The 13705-nt window shown below is 40.2% G+C and overlaps 1 protein-coding gene across 2 annotated transcripts in view; it reads left to right on the top strand.

The window, feature by feature from the left end:
* Positions 1-10981, top strand: part of TGFBRAP1 (transforming growth factor beta receptor associated protein 1) — a 39285-nt gene extending 28304 nt beyond the window's left edge. For both annotated transcript variants that reach the window (XM_064439466.1, XM_064439475.1), the window contains exons 8-12: positions 676-819; positions 1864-2010; positions 3604-3763; positions 5033-5466; positions 6327-10981. In XM_064439466.1, coding sequence (XP_064295536.1) covers positions 676-819; positions 1864-2010; positions 3604-3763; positions 5033-5466; positions 6327-6515 — 1074 coding nt within the window. In that variant the 3' untranslated portion in view covers positions 6516-10981. The remainder of the gene's footprint in view (positions 1-675; positions 820-1863; positions 2011-3603; positions 3764-5032; positions 5467-6326) is intronic.
* Positions 10982-13705: the final 2724 nt, after the last annotated feature.

The following is a 13705-nucleotide window of genomic DNA, read 5'->3' as shown; positions in this document are numbered from 1 at the left end:
TTGAGTACGTTAACCACAGTAACACTGTCAAATGCATTCAGGTTAGTTGTGTCATTAGTAATTTCCTGAGGAGAAAACCAGTAAGGACAAAAAAAGTATGCACCTTCGTCATGTGCAAGATATTTTTCTTTATGTTTCAAGGAACAAGGTTTCTTGTTAAACTGGTCTGCTAGGTGTGGCAGCTTTTAATTCCAACTATAATGTATATAAAAATAATCTCACGCGGTACTTAAAGTTCTTCAGTCAAAATGAACGAGCAGCAAAAAATCTGGTTTTCTTCTTAATTGGTTGTATCATTTGCTTTTAACCTTATACACACAGAACACATGCGAAGTATACCATGCATTGGAGAAAAGGACTTTTATCAAAAGCTTTCTTTGTGATTAGTGTACCTCCTCCTGAAGTGCTCAGCTAATCTCTCTCAGAATGAGAACCCACATGATATGGGGGTCTGAATTAGTTGAATATGGCAGGTGCAAGAAAAACCTGTGATGGAGAGGAGGCATAAATTTAGCAGCTAGCGAGGTCCCTTGCAATTGGTATTCCTAGGAGCTCTTTCTAATTCCACAAGTACCAGTAGCTAATACTAAGTGTTTTAGTAGCTGGCATAAATTTTGAGTTGGAAGAGCTAGTACATGTTTTAAGCACTCTAATCTGTGTGTGTTTTTGTTGCAGTTATGGGTGAAAATAGTTGATGGAGACATTCAAGATTCTACACGGTCAGATCTCTATGAATATATAGTAGACTTCCTTACATTCTGCTCAGACCAGGATCTAGTGTGGAAATACTCTGAATGGGTTTTACAAAAAAATGAAGAGGTTTGTGTTTGGTGTACTGTTCACAGAACATCAGAAATATGAAGTATTTCCCTGCAGTGGTGTTTGGGTGTTCATTAACGTTGTTCCATCTTGATAGCTAGTTGGGTCAATTTTTCAGAATATTTAATGCCAGTTAAATAGCAATCAATGGAAGAAAACTTCCAGGTTTCACAATTCTAAGTCCCTCTGTTAACAAGTCCTGTGATAATTGCCTCTTTTTCTTCTGAAAACAAAGTTAAGTCATTCTGTGCAATGAAAGATGCAGCATGTCTTCTGGTTTTCTTCATATTAAGCAAGATAATTTTCAGATCTTTAACAAAAAAAGAATAATCACCTAATAGGTTAACTGCTGCTGCTGGGTTTTTTTAAAAGGATTCCAGGGACAGGTGATATCTGTGTGCACTAGGATGTGGAATAAATAGCCTTCATTCAAGATAAAACCTCATTGCTACAAGAATTAACTTAATCCACCAAAATTAAAAAAAATTACTTTGTAACATCCATTAGTGGGGTATGCTGTTAAATGGGATGCTTGATGCTCTAGCAGACAGTCTGCACTGTTGGAACTTGTCACTGCCCAGTTTGCATTAATTTAAAGCTCAGTTATTACCTGCAGCGATAGATTTCTAAACTTTTGGTTTGGTCATCCCAGAAGTGTCTTGCTCTGTGTACATCATCACATTTGATAAGGCTGTAAATACTTGGGTCTCTAACTCAGGCTTTCTTGCTGCAAAGGCTGAAGCCTCTTGTTCTGCTGTGACACAGATCTGTGCTCTGCTACCACAAAAAAGTATTGGTTGTGCACAGCACAAGGTTTATAGGCTGGACAATGTATAGACTATGAATTGAAGTAGCAGAGATAGGAGTGAGATCACAGTAAACACCAAGTGCTATAATCTTGGTGGTGTTGAGCAGGGTTTGGTGTTGCTTATCTTCCTGAATAATGTACTAACTAATCTCACAGTGCTATTTAATAAGTATTTAAAATAAAAAGGTAATAAAATGGTTGCCGCTGAGTTCCTAAATGTGATTAACTCTTTCTAGGTTGGTGTACAGATTTTCACTAAAAGGCCTTTGGAAGAACAGGAGAAAAACAATATTAATCCAGATGATATCGTCAGTTGCCTTAACAAATACCCTAAAGCACGTATTAAATATATAGAACACCTAGTATTGGAAAGAAAAATAGAGGTGAGTTCTACAAGAATACTAAAAATAGGGATAGGATTCAGAATGCAGACTATGACAAAGAACAACTCTGAAAAAAGCCAAAGTATAGAAGAAATAAGCGTAATTTGAAAGCTTTCGGATCTACTCAGAGTAGAGAAGGAGTGTTTTTTTTAAGATTAAAATAGAAGATGAGGAGTGGATATCTGCATTATTTTTAACTCTTCAACAGTCGTGATGGCAAGATAGTTGCTTACTTCACCTCAGAGGTTTTGCGTTTTGTTTGGGTTTTTTTATTATATCTGATTATTGCATACTTTTCAGTTTCACCGATGAGGCCTAAACCTCCATCTGGTAAGATCATAGAAATGTTTGAGCAACTGCTAATCCTACTGCACTGTGGCAGCAATATACTAAAATTGCTAATTCAGTATTTTACAAGTAGGTATGTTTTGTTCTGTCCTTCTGGAGAGATTTGTGCAATGAATGACAGAATTAAACCATGCACCTCTTACTGTAGAATTCCAAACCACTCTAGATGTTGAATGTCCAAAAGGTGTGTTCACAGGTCATTAAGTGACAGTGTATTCTACCTTTAGGTTTTTAAGCACAAGGCAGAAGCGGCCAAACATCATGGTACTTGGATATGAGACGTTTTAAGCACAGGAGAAGTTACTTTAGCCTGAAAATAAAGCAAGGAAATGAACATTGAAAGAATGCTGCAGAATTGTTGATTGGTTCACTAATTTACTTTCTTCAAATACATGTTAGATCAATGTTTTCCCTCTGTTGCTATTGCAAATATGTCAAGATTTGTGACACCTTGACGGATGAATGTACTAGTTTCTGATGTCATGAATATTTTCAAACAAACTTTTTGAGTTAAACATAATGCCTTGTAGAATATTTGTAACAAAAATAGTTTATAATTAAATTTACTCTACCTGCTAGTAAAGGCTGAGTTATAAATTAATTCGGTCTTAGAATGTAATAGATTATTGTGAATGCTTTAGTGAGAATGTTTCAAACAGCCAAATCATCAACTATTTTTGATGAATATTGGGTAGTGGATAACACTCTGTGCCTTCAGAGTCCTTGTCTGCCTCTGGTGGCTTTCTCAAATTTTATTGCAGGAATAGAAAATGTCAAAGAACGTACCTGCATATGAGGAAGACTGAATTAGATCAAAATTACTCATTTTGTAAGGGAAACAAGAGGAGAAGGCACAGTGGAGATCATACTTGTACTCAAAGGAGAGAGATCTGGTTCACTGCATTGGCTTTCATTAGGTGAACTTTTGAAAGGAAATAATTTTGGCATAAGAAAATCTCTATAGAGAGCCTGTTTTGTATAAGGAGAAGAGGGGTTTAGGAATAAGGTGTTTCATATCTACATTTTGGAAATATCTGTATTAAGGAAATAGATAATCCCATACTATAGGTACAGTGTATTTGGTGAAGCTGGTCTGAATAAGTTGTCTATCTGCATGAACAAAAGACTTTCTGATCCATTTGAATTAAATAAATGAAAACACATGTCTGTGTAATTATGTAAATATTCATTACTGTTATTGGTGGGGCTGTCTTTGTAAACTGAGCTTGTTCTTTTCATCTGTAGAAAGAAAAGTACCATACTCATCTAGCTGTCCTGTACTTGGAGGCAATACTTCAGCTGAAGTCTGTGGCCACAGATAATTGTACAGAAAGAAATGAACTGCTGTTTAAGCTACGCAGCCTTCTTCAGAAATCTGATCTTTATAGAATTCACTTTATTTTGGGTAAGATGCACATGGTCTACTACAAATGCTGTATGTCAGTTCCAGCTTTGAGAAATCTGATTACCAAGGATTTGTTTGTTGTCCATAACCCACTCTCACCCTGGAGGCCAGGGTTCATGCTGAAAAAAATACAAGCACCTTTTTTAGTGAAAAGTGGAACATATGTCTTGCTGTTGGTATAAGGCAAGCAACAGTTGAGCTAAAGTTTTTCCTTGGCCAGTGCTTATAAGGGCTAATTTTTAATGTTTAGCTCACTGGAACAGTGGATAAAAGGGAGGTGACTTGTTATTGTACTGAAAGATGTGAAATGTTTTCTTGAAATACAATGGAAAAATCCGGTGGATGTGGAAATAAAAAATAGCTGAGTAGCAACTAAAATAACTTACCAGAGTTTGATACCCCCTCACCTTTCCAGTCAGCAAAACATTATATGACAGATAATGCACAAGTGTAACACAGTCATTGAAACCCTTGCTCTTTTTCATCTTTTAACTTTTCACCAAATTTTAAGGGCAAGAGTTACAAGATGGATTATTCTCTAGAAATCCATGTCCTCTAAAACACAGGATTTCTTACATGACAATTCTTATGTTACGTGAAGATGAGATCAATGCATGCTAGTGTGTTCCTCCTTGATAACCAAAATATTTTGGGGAAAAAAACTTGTATTTCCATACCTCTTACGGAGGGCTATGCTAAATCTTGATCACCTTTACAATAAGTAGAGGATTTTCTACTTTATCTTGAAATGCCAGATGAACTTGCCATTCCCCGGCCTGTCACTGACACTTTAAACTGTCAGACTGAATTAAGGGTTTGTAGTGCCCTTTAAGAAAAGGGAAGTACCATTTGATCTTTATTGTCTTCTGTGGACTTCAAACTGTTCTGTAATTTTCTATAATGTTGAGAGAAGCAGAGATTAAAAATATCGTGGCTTCACCTTACAGTTTATCGTGCACGGTAGCAGTGTGCACAGAAATGCGCAAGACTGACATGCTAGAATTTAAAAGGTGTTGGTGACGCTGGTTTTATCATTTGTTATTTAGTAATTTCTCTTTTCCGTATTTTGTGGCACTCTCTTGTTAGAGGTGTGTTTCCATACATCTAGGCATTCTTGTACTTACAAACAACTGTCCTCTTCATAGCTGCCAGCAACCCTGTGTGCAGAAATAGCAGAAGTTGAGTTCTGTGGGCTTGTTTGCATTGACTCTGGGAGAGGGAGTAGTGATCTTCTCCACTGATCAAATATTGCCTTCTCTCATTTAACAGACAAAATCCAGGGCACAGACCTTCATATGGAAAGTGCAATTTTATATGGAAAACTAGAAGAACACGAGAAGGCTTTGCATATCCTTGTCCACGAGTTGAAGGACTTCCATGCCGCTGAAGAATACTGTATATGGAACTCTGAGAACAGAGATGTGCAGTACAGACGGAGGCTTTTCCATATGCTGCTGTCAGTGTATCTGAATCCAGGCGCTTCGGATTGTGCACTAGTCATGGCTGCTGTGGATCTCCTGAATAGCCACGCTGCTGAATTTGATGCGGCTCTAGTTTTGCAGCTGGTGCCTGACAGCTGGTCAGTGCAGCTCCTCTCCCCGTTCCTGGCTGGAGCAGTGAGGCAAAGCATTCACACAAAAAGAATGACTCAGGCTGCGCTTGGGTTAGCACAAGCCGAAAACTTGATCTACAAACACGAGAAGGTCGGTTGGGTTTTTGTTTTTCGTTTTTCTTTTAAATAGAGGCACATTGAAGCTTTACAGTTAAGTCCTTTGATATATAATAATCAGAAGAAGTTTGAAGAATTAGGACAAAGTTGTCTTCATGTCCTTGGCAGTTGTACTTGCTGCATTTATTAGCTTTTTGCCATGACTACGAGATTCAATCTTATTTTTATGCTTTCCCGGTAAAGCATAAAAGGTGGGGTCCTTGAAATAGGAACAACTTTGGTGAACCTATGGGCTGAATAAAAGTGAATCGGGTTTACAGATTAATGAATTTCTTTCAGAAACTTTAACAAATGTGAGTTAGGGGTTTTTTTTCACTAGATTGAGACTTGTCAGAATTTGCAAAAAAGTTTACCCAGCACTTAGTATTAATTGAAGTTTGTTAGTAACTTTTGTTAGTGGTAAATTCACTTGTGAAGCTGTCTTCTGTTCCTAGCTAGAGATCTTAAATCTGTTTAGTTCTAATGACAGTATATCCAGCAGAATCTGTCCGGAATAAAAATGCGTCAGTGCTCAGTTCGCTGTGGAGGTGTCCTGTGACCTCATGTAGGAAGCTGCATGGGGTTTTTAGTTGCATTAAATGTGTGAGTGCTTTTCTTTATTAAATAAACAAAGAAGAAAAAAAAAAGAAAGATCAGTCCTTAAGAGGAAGCTTGAAAAGGAATGAGTAGGAATGTAGAAATTGACTTCAAGTTAAATAGGTCAAGCTGCTGCCTTTACCTGTTACCTCTGTCATTGACCAGGTTCGTCCATTTGGTACGTTTGAAGTTATATGCCTTGTAATTTCCGTTCCTTTCTTGCTAGGTTCATGTTTGGATTTTTTCCCCTCTCTTTAGGTTAAACAAAAAGGAACCCCAATTCTTCTTTCGGACAAAAAGGTCTGTCAGGCATGCCAAAATCCTTTCTGCGAGCCTGTATTTGTAAGATACCCAAATGGGGGTATGGTCCACACACACTGTGCTGCAAACAGACATCTGAATTCAAACGTGACTCATCACTCTTCCAGCTCCAGCAATCAGACTTGAAATATGTTCTGGTCCCACAGGTTCCCATGACTTATACCCCATTGAAAGCGGGCTGGAAAAAAGAACAAAGTGCAGCTACTTTAGGTATAAATCAAGATGAACAACTAGTCTTTGGGTTAATGGGAAGACTTCCAGTAAATATGAAATATCACCACTTATCTCTTTGATTTCTAATGAATGTAGATAAAAAAGGAAATTCACTACCAGAAATGAAGAGGTGCAGATACAGGCTCTTCTGTACGTAGTAGCAAACAGTTAAAGAAAATGAGCCTTTTCTTAACAATAAGGATGAATGTTACGGAGGCAAGGCAAACAGTTATTTTAAGAAATGTCAATTTGCACTGAATGTGGTGTTGATAAATTTGTAGAGGTGGAGATGGCATCTACTGAAGACGGAACTCTTGGAACGTTACGTGACAAGACTGGCATCGTGCAGCTCACTATCAAGACAAAAATGTGCATTGGTTATAATGTTTGCTGCAGCATGTCCTCTTTTGGGCTGGATTCTCTCCCCCAGGATCACATCATGAATTTGATTATTGCTCTACAAATTGTTGGCTTTTGATGCACTTTTTAGTACTTCCCCCACTTCCCCCCCGCTATACAGAATTTAAATGTAAGCACTGGTCCTTTGGTTTCTACTCCTACAGCTACTGTAATAAACGGAGTGGAAACTGATAGCCTCAGTCACACAGATGCGCTTGGAAGAGAAAAAAGTCAGATTGTCTGGTCAGACTGTAGTCACTTTTATATGGGGGAGGAGACCTTAACTTTAATATTGATTGATTTATTTATTAATATGCAAATATACTGTACATACAGTTGAATAAATTGATCTTATTCTAGAGTTTTTTGGAGGATAAAGATGTAGCTGATACACAAGTGTACAGGTTGTGTGCTAAATGTTTGCTATAACGTAACTTAGGCAGATTGGAACTCCACAAGAATAGGTTTTTTTACTTTGTGCAATCAAAATCACAGAAAGAAGTTATAATTGGGAAGAAATCTACAAAGGTGCACTACAGGGGTACTGGATTTGTTATACTCTACCAAACATTCTGTGAACTAAGGTTTTTCAAATGACAACACAACCCCTTTACTTAACTGTCCTGATAAGTATTCACATTGCTATTTAACCATTTTAAAGCAATCAGTTTAAAAGAAGCAGCTCCCCACAAGAGATGTTAAAAAATGATGACTTTAAATAAAAGTATTTCAAAGTCAAAGCATTTCTTTTAATTCTGTAAAGCTCTAATAAAGACCAAGCTTCCTGACCAGCATGAGTTGAGTTAGTATGGCTGCTCGCTGTTTCAGCATTCCAAATCAGAGCAGAGACTTTCAGCGAAATGTGGTATGTGCACAGTGTCTTCTAGGTGCAGTCTCGGCAGAGGTCTCCTGTTACGGAAAGGCTGGCCTATGGAACAGCCATGTAAGCATAGCGCTGCCCCGAGGAAGGGACAACCAGACTACATCTGGGGGAAAAAAGTATCCCTTTCTTTGTCTTTGAGGCAAAAGACCTTTGGATCTTTCTCTGTCCTGAGTTTGAAATTAGAAAAGTATAGCTGTTGTGTTGGTTTTTAAAAAAATAAATAAAATCCAAGTAAGGAATTTTGTATCACTTTCTACTGGGACATGAAAGGCACCTTCAAAAAAGACAAATGTGGGCATTTCTGACTTAATTCTGGCACGAGTGCTTTCCCATGCTGCACTGGTATGAGCAGATTCTTCTGTATTTATACTCATGGTTTACAAAACATTGTGTAGACGACTGGCGATGGTGACATAGACAAATTTGTAGTCCCCTGGTCTCAAAAGTCTTGCTGATAGAGAGGAAGTGACTTTACAAAGATCTGATGAGCCTTTTGCATACAGTAGCATGCAGCTCATAAGAAATACCTTCTTTTGTTGCAAGCATCCTCAGCGTGCTTTGTTCCTATCTAATAAGGAGCTACTAAAACAAGTATCATCCTCCACGATTAAGACTAATTCTAGCCGCTTGGTAGTGATGGACTTAGTCTTGTCAACTAGTGTTGCAATGGAATAGAGATCATATCATTCCAGACCACCAGGAAGTTCTTAATCGTTCCTACATGAAAAGGTATGGCTGCAAAAGACTAAACAATTTTTAATTAATATTCAATACTTGTGTCAGATCTGTACATTGCCTAAATTGCAGCAGTAACAGTAATTGTATATACAGAACAAATACAGAAATCAGAGTAACAAGAAGTAGCGTATTTGCAATCATAGATGACCAAAAGGGTGTTAGATACTTAACTTGGGGGTTCTAATTCTTTTAGCTCCCTGGAAATGTGGACTGGAAAAACATTGACATTTGATTGATACATTGTTACCTCTTTCTTTGTTAAATTTTATACTAGAACTCATTTGGATGAATTAATATGGAAGCCCCTCAGTAACAAAAAGAAAAAGCAGAACAAACCCGTGTGAGGCTGAGGTAGGGCAAGAGCTCAGCAGGGAGGTGGCAGGTGGAGGACGCTTTCCAGTGTGCGTACAGCGCTGGAGCAATTGGGATAATGCTCGACCAGAGGAGATGGCAGCCTACGTCTGAGTGGTGCCTGTTATTCTGCACTTCATCACCAGGAAATGTGTGAAAGGTCTGCATTCAAGTCCCCTTAGGCAGGACAACTACAACGCCCCTGGGGTAAGAGGAGTTCACATTGGAGAACCTGAGTTCATTCCTCCTTTGGCTTTGGCACTGTCAGTTTGCTCATTCTTGTTTCGTGTACCTGAGCTCCTGGGACGGCATTGCTACTGTGGGTAAGTTGTTCTGGTATGGCTGCAGCAGCAAGGAGGGAGTGATGGTAGTCTGGTTGTTAATTGCTGACCAGATACGTGAAGGAGGAGAGGCAGGAAACGGGAGTATTTCTTTAGCCGTCCTTTAGTTTGGAAATTAAATGGGTTCTGTGAGTTTAAGCTTGACACAATCTTTTTTTCTCTCCAGTTAGGGAATCCTAGTGTCTTAGACCTACCCTTGGAGAGAGGAGATTCTGTCAGAATATTTCTTCTTAATTTATTTGTGTTTGTAGCTTATCTCTCTCACTTTTTTCTTCTAATTAGTCTTCTCCAATTTTGTATGTTTGAAAACCAAAACAGTAGTGCAGATTTCTTGGGGTTTTTTTAATGTGACTGTCTGTGATTCAGGACATAATAAATGAGTTTCATCTCTCACACAGATGCTTTTGCAGATACTGAGGCACGTTTGCTTAACATGTAGCTTCTAATTACAGAAATATTGCAGCTCCAACTTTTTTAGCCATCCTCCATTACAGTCACCGATAGGTACAAAAAGCACTCGTTAAACCCTTTTCTACTCTTTCGTATCTCCACGCTTCCTCACCTAAAAATTACCTATGATGTCTGTATGTCATCATATGCAGTTTTTCCCTTAAGTCAAAAAGAGAGAAAAATACTAATGAGAAAAAATTGTCCAGAATCTGTCACTCTGCTCAAAATAAGATTAATGGCTGTACATTTATGAGAAAGAATTCAGTTAGGTCTTCATTTCTATGCTTTAAAGGGATAAGTTATCACACTGATGATAATACAAGAATACTGATCTCAAAGTCTGGAGAAAATAAGCGATTGGCTTTTGTTACACAGAGCATGCTGCGGGTCCCTGTGAATGCCCTCTTCGGGCGGCCGCTCTGCGGTGTGCACGGGAGTCCGGGTTACAAGGAGAGCTGCTCTCCTTGCCACCCCCGTGCCCGGCCTCAAAAAACTTCCCAGCCTTTGTTACCTGATTGATGTCACTCTTCTAGCACTTAATTGACATAGGGGTAAATCTTGAGTTCTGGGTGGACTCCTGAGCACATCTGTCCTCGTTCAATAAAATGTCACGTGAGCCACGTGAAACCCTAATAATGTCAGCTGTGGGAAGGTGGCGGCAGGGATGGAGCGTGCGTATGTTTTCCGAGACCTTTATTACGTGTTTGAACATACAAGCATTATCGGGACTCTGCTGAATCTTTATAACAAGGTCTGTCCTTTGCATTTTGTACAGTGTTTAAAGAGGTAACTTTCTTTTATTACTCTTCCCTATTTGCTGCAGTCTCTATTCAGCGTAGCTCTGGGTGCTTCATTAACACACTGCTGTTTGCAATAGGCAGCTACTAATGCATTTTCATTGTGAGCTCTCCTTCTATTGCCTATATTTACTAATTAATTTTTTCTCTTGCTGTACAACACTTGGGGGCTTATGCCTTGTGAACACTGATAATTAAATGTGCTGCTACTTTTAAAGGGAAAAAGAAGAAAAGAAGTTAATGACGTTCTGTAATGTGTGATTGATTACAAAACTGAAGTACCCCTGCAGTAAATTTGCTCAGATGGAAATCTGTACCGTTAATGCTTTCTGATTTAATGGTTATGTTGGTGAACATAAACAGAGGTATGTGGAATGTACAAATGTATAAATAGGTTGATTTTTAATAAAAAAACCCTTTTAATTATGTTTCTGTCATTCATTCCTAGATGCATATAAATGCTGGGATGTGAGTGGCCAAGTGAACAAGAAAGGTTCTTCAGTGGTGGGTAGAGGATTCATCTGGGTGACTGACAGAGGTGGTCACGTGAAAAAGGCTGAATTAAGCAAGTGCAGGGTGTTAATGGAGATAAACAAGTGTTCTTAAGCTAGCGAGTTTTGCTTTGGGGAAGAAGTTTTACTTTGGTTTTACCTCTCCCTTGACTGAATCCGGGTTTTTACAGATTCAGGTGAAAGCAGCTACTGCCATCACAGAATGGGAAGATCTTGGTCTGCCTCTGTGTAGCCAAAGCGATCCCTTCCGTGATTAAAGCTGGTGGTTGCACGGCGGGTCTGGTCGTTGACGGGTACGTGGACATTTTGGAGCAATACAAACAGAAGTACTGAAATATTTTGGGGGGAAGACCTCAGCAGGGCTGATGTTGATCTGGGAGCATAGGCTGGTAGTCGGGAGCAGTTAAAGCAGATGCTGTTTGCAGAGATGCCTCTGGCACCAGGTAGAAAGTGAGTTTAACCTGCAGCTTCTCTACTGGGGCACACTCTTCCTAAATTTTTGGTTTTACTAAAACTAAGATGCAAGTGCTACCAAGGTAGGATTTATTTATTTTTTTACTAGAGCTCCCTAATTCAACCTTAAGAGGCCAAAAGCAAAGTTACTGCCAGAGCCTAGCCCATGCCTGCAGGAAAAAGGGATTATTGTAGCCCTGCAATGTGGAAATGAGGCTGGCACCTCTATACTCTACAGCAGGGAGCTGGCGTTCCTCACCTTTCTCCTTGCTGCTCAGGAGTAATGGCCTTGGCTCAGACCAAGCTTCAGGGCTGAAGGGCCGGGCGTCCCCCTCTCCCCACTTCCAGCAGACGGGGCCAGGGCCACCACAGTGGCGCTATAGGACCCACTGATCGGGGAACCCTAGGAAAGGGAGGGTGGTACGGGCTGGTACGGAGGGAGGCTGTGGTAAGCCAAGAAAACCGGTGTTACCTCTGAGGGGAGGCAGCAAGGAAGGGAAGCAAAGGACACCCCTCTCTCTTTCTCCCTCATGTGCTGTTTATGGATGGTGGTGGTTATCCTCGTAAACTATAAAATGGGCAGACCTCACTGAAACCATGGTTTAACTGTGGTATGAATGAATCTGTCACCTCAATATTTTACTGCTTTTGTGCTAAAAATCACTTGGTTCTTTGCATATGCTGTTTAATCATCAGGACTTGCTGCTTGTTTCAAGTTTGTGCAAACAATGTTTTCACCTGTCTTTTTGTTGCTGCATTTTTTAGCTGAAAGTAATATGTAAAGAAACAATATCAAAAAGACCATTGAGCAGTAGCTACATGCCATTCAGTCAACCTGGGTTTAGTTGCAAGCATGGTTTTGAACTTATGACACTGTTGTCATTTTTATTGATGTCTCAAAGCCAAATAACAAATGGGAATGTGCTCATTCTCCAGTTTGGTTTGCACATTAAAAGCCCATGGGGTTTTTTGCTGAAGCAAAACCTGTGCAGTTTGGCTAATTCTTCCCTGATTTTCAGCTACTTGTTTGAAACCGCTGCTTAGACGGTTGAGTGACTCTCATCAGAAGCATAGGTTGGATTATTTTTCCTCATTCAGGCACTTTGGGGACAGTCCTGGATGTCTTATGCCTGAGCTCAGCTCAGACCTCTTGAAGCATCTTGGTGCTCAGGCAGCAGAGGAAGGGGTGAGCCCTCAGCCCTGGAAGGCAGGTGCCGGTAACGCTGCAGGCATCTGCTGCATGCCGAAGGCAGGTTGTGCGCTGCATACCTGGGGAGCCAGCAGGGTGAAAATCCAGCAGAGTGGGAATGGTAGTGAAGGGCTCTAGTTTTGAAGTTCAGGTCTCCATTCACCTGGCAAGGTTTCTACAGCCCTACCAGGTCAAGTTTGTTCCTTTGGCTGAAGCAAAGGCTGTGGGCATGTTGGTGGGCGCTCAGGAGGCTCTTAGAGGGTGTTTGGGATGCAAAGGTTGGAGTGCAGCATGATGCTGAAAGGAATGGAAAACGTTACTGCAACAAGCATCACTTCATTAACTCAGCCAGCAGGAAATACACCCTGGAGAGCCCTGGTTTGCATTTCCCTATCCATCCATCCATCCAGTCAGTGGAGGAAAGACAACGCAGAAAGCATCAAAAAAAGCAGTTGTGGCTTTGGCACCGTGGGGTTTCAGCTAGTAGTGCCTCTAGACAGTGGTTAGAAAATGGTCCATGCTAATTATCCATATGGCAACTCCTTCCAAAACAAATAACCAATAGAGCATAGCTGAGTTTTGGCAGAAATGAGCCCCAAAGGTCCAGTTCAGTGCAGCACCATAGCTGCAGGACAGCATAGGGTCAAAGAGTCCGGGGTTGCCAACAGAAAGCTGATGGCTGAACACACAGCAGGTTTTCAATAGGTTAACGAGGCTGATAATAGCACCTGAAAATCGAATAGCAGTCATGAACAGCATTACCATTGTCTGTAGCTGCCAATAACCTCCTGAAGATACTGCCTTGTCATTGTGGTACTTGCATGGGGTGGGAGCTGACCATCCCCAGTGTGTGTTAAAATCCTAGATAAATTTAGGCTGGCTGGGTTCTCTGAGGGCCGTGTTGTCCCAGCCCAACTCAAAACAGGGTCAACCTGTGTCAGGTTGGTTGTGTTGTTTTAGACCAGTGCTGACAAGCTTGAAACCAGATTG

This window comes from Phalacrocorax carbo, chromosome 1 (genome assembly GCF_963921805.1).
Source record: "Phalacrocorax carbo chromosome 1, bPhaCar2.1, whole genome shotgun sequence".
NCBI classification, from domain to species: domain Eukaryota; kingdom Metazoa; phylum Chordata; class Aves; order Suliformes; family Phalacrocoracidae; genus Phalacrocorax; species Phalacrocorax carbo.
Note: the sequence above shows the minus strand (reverse complement) of the source record. Positions and strands in the feature narration are given on the sequence as shown.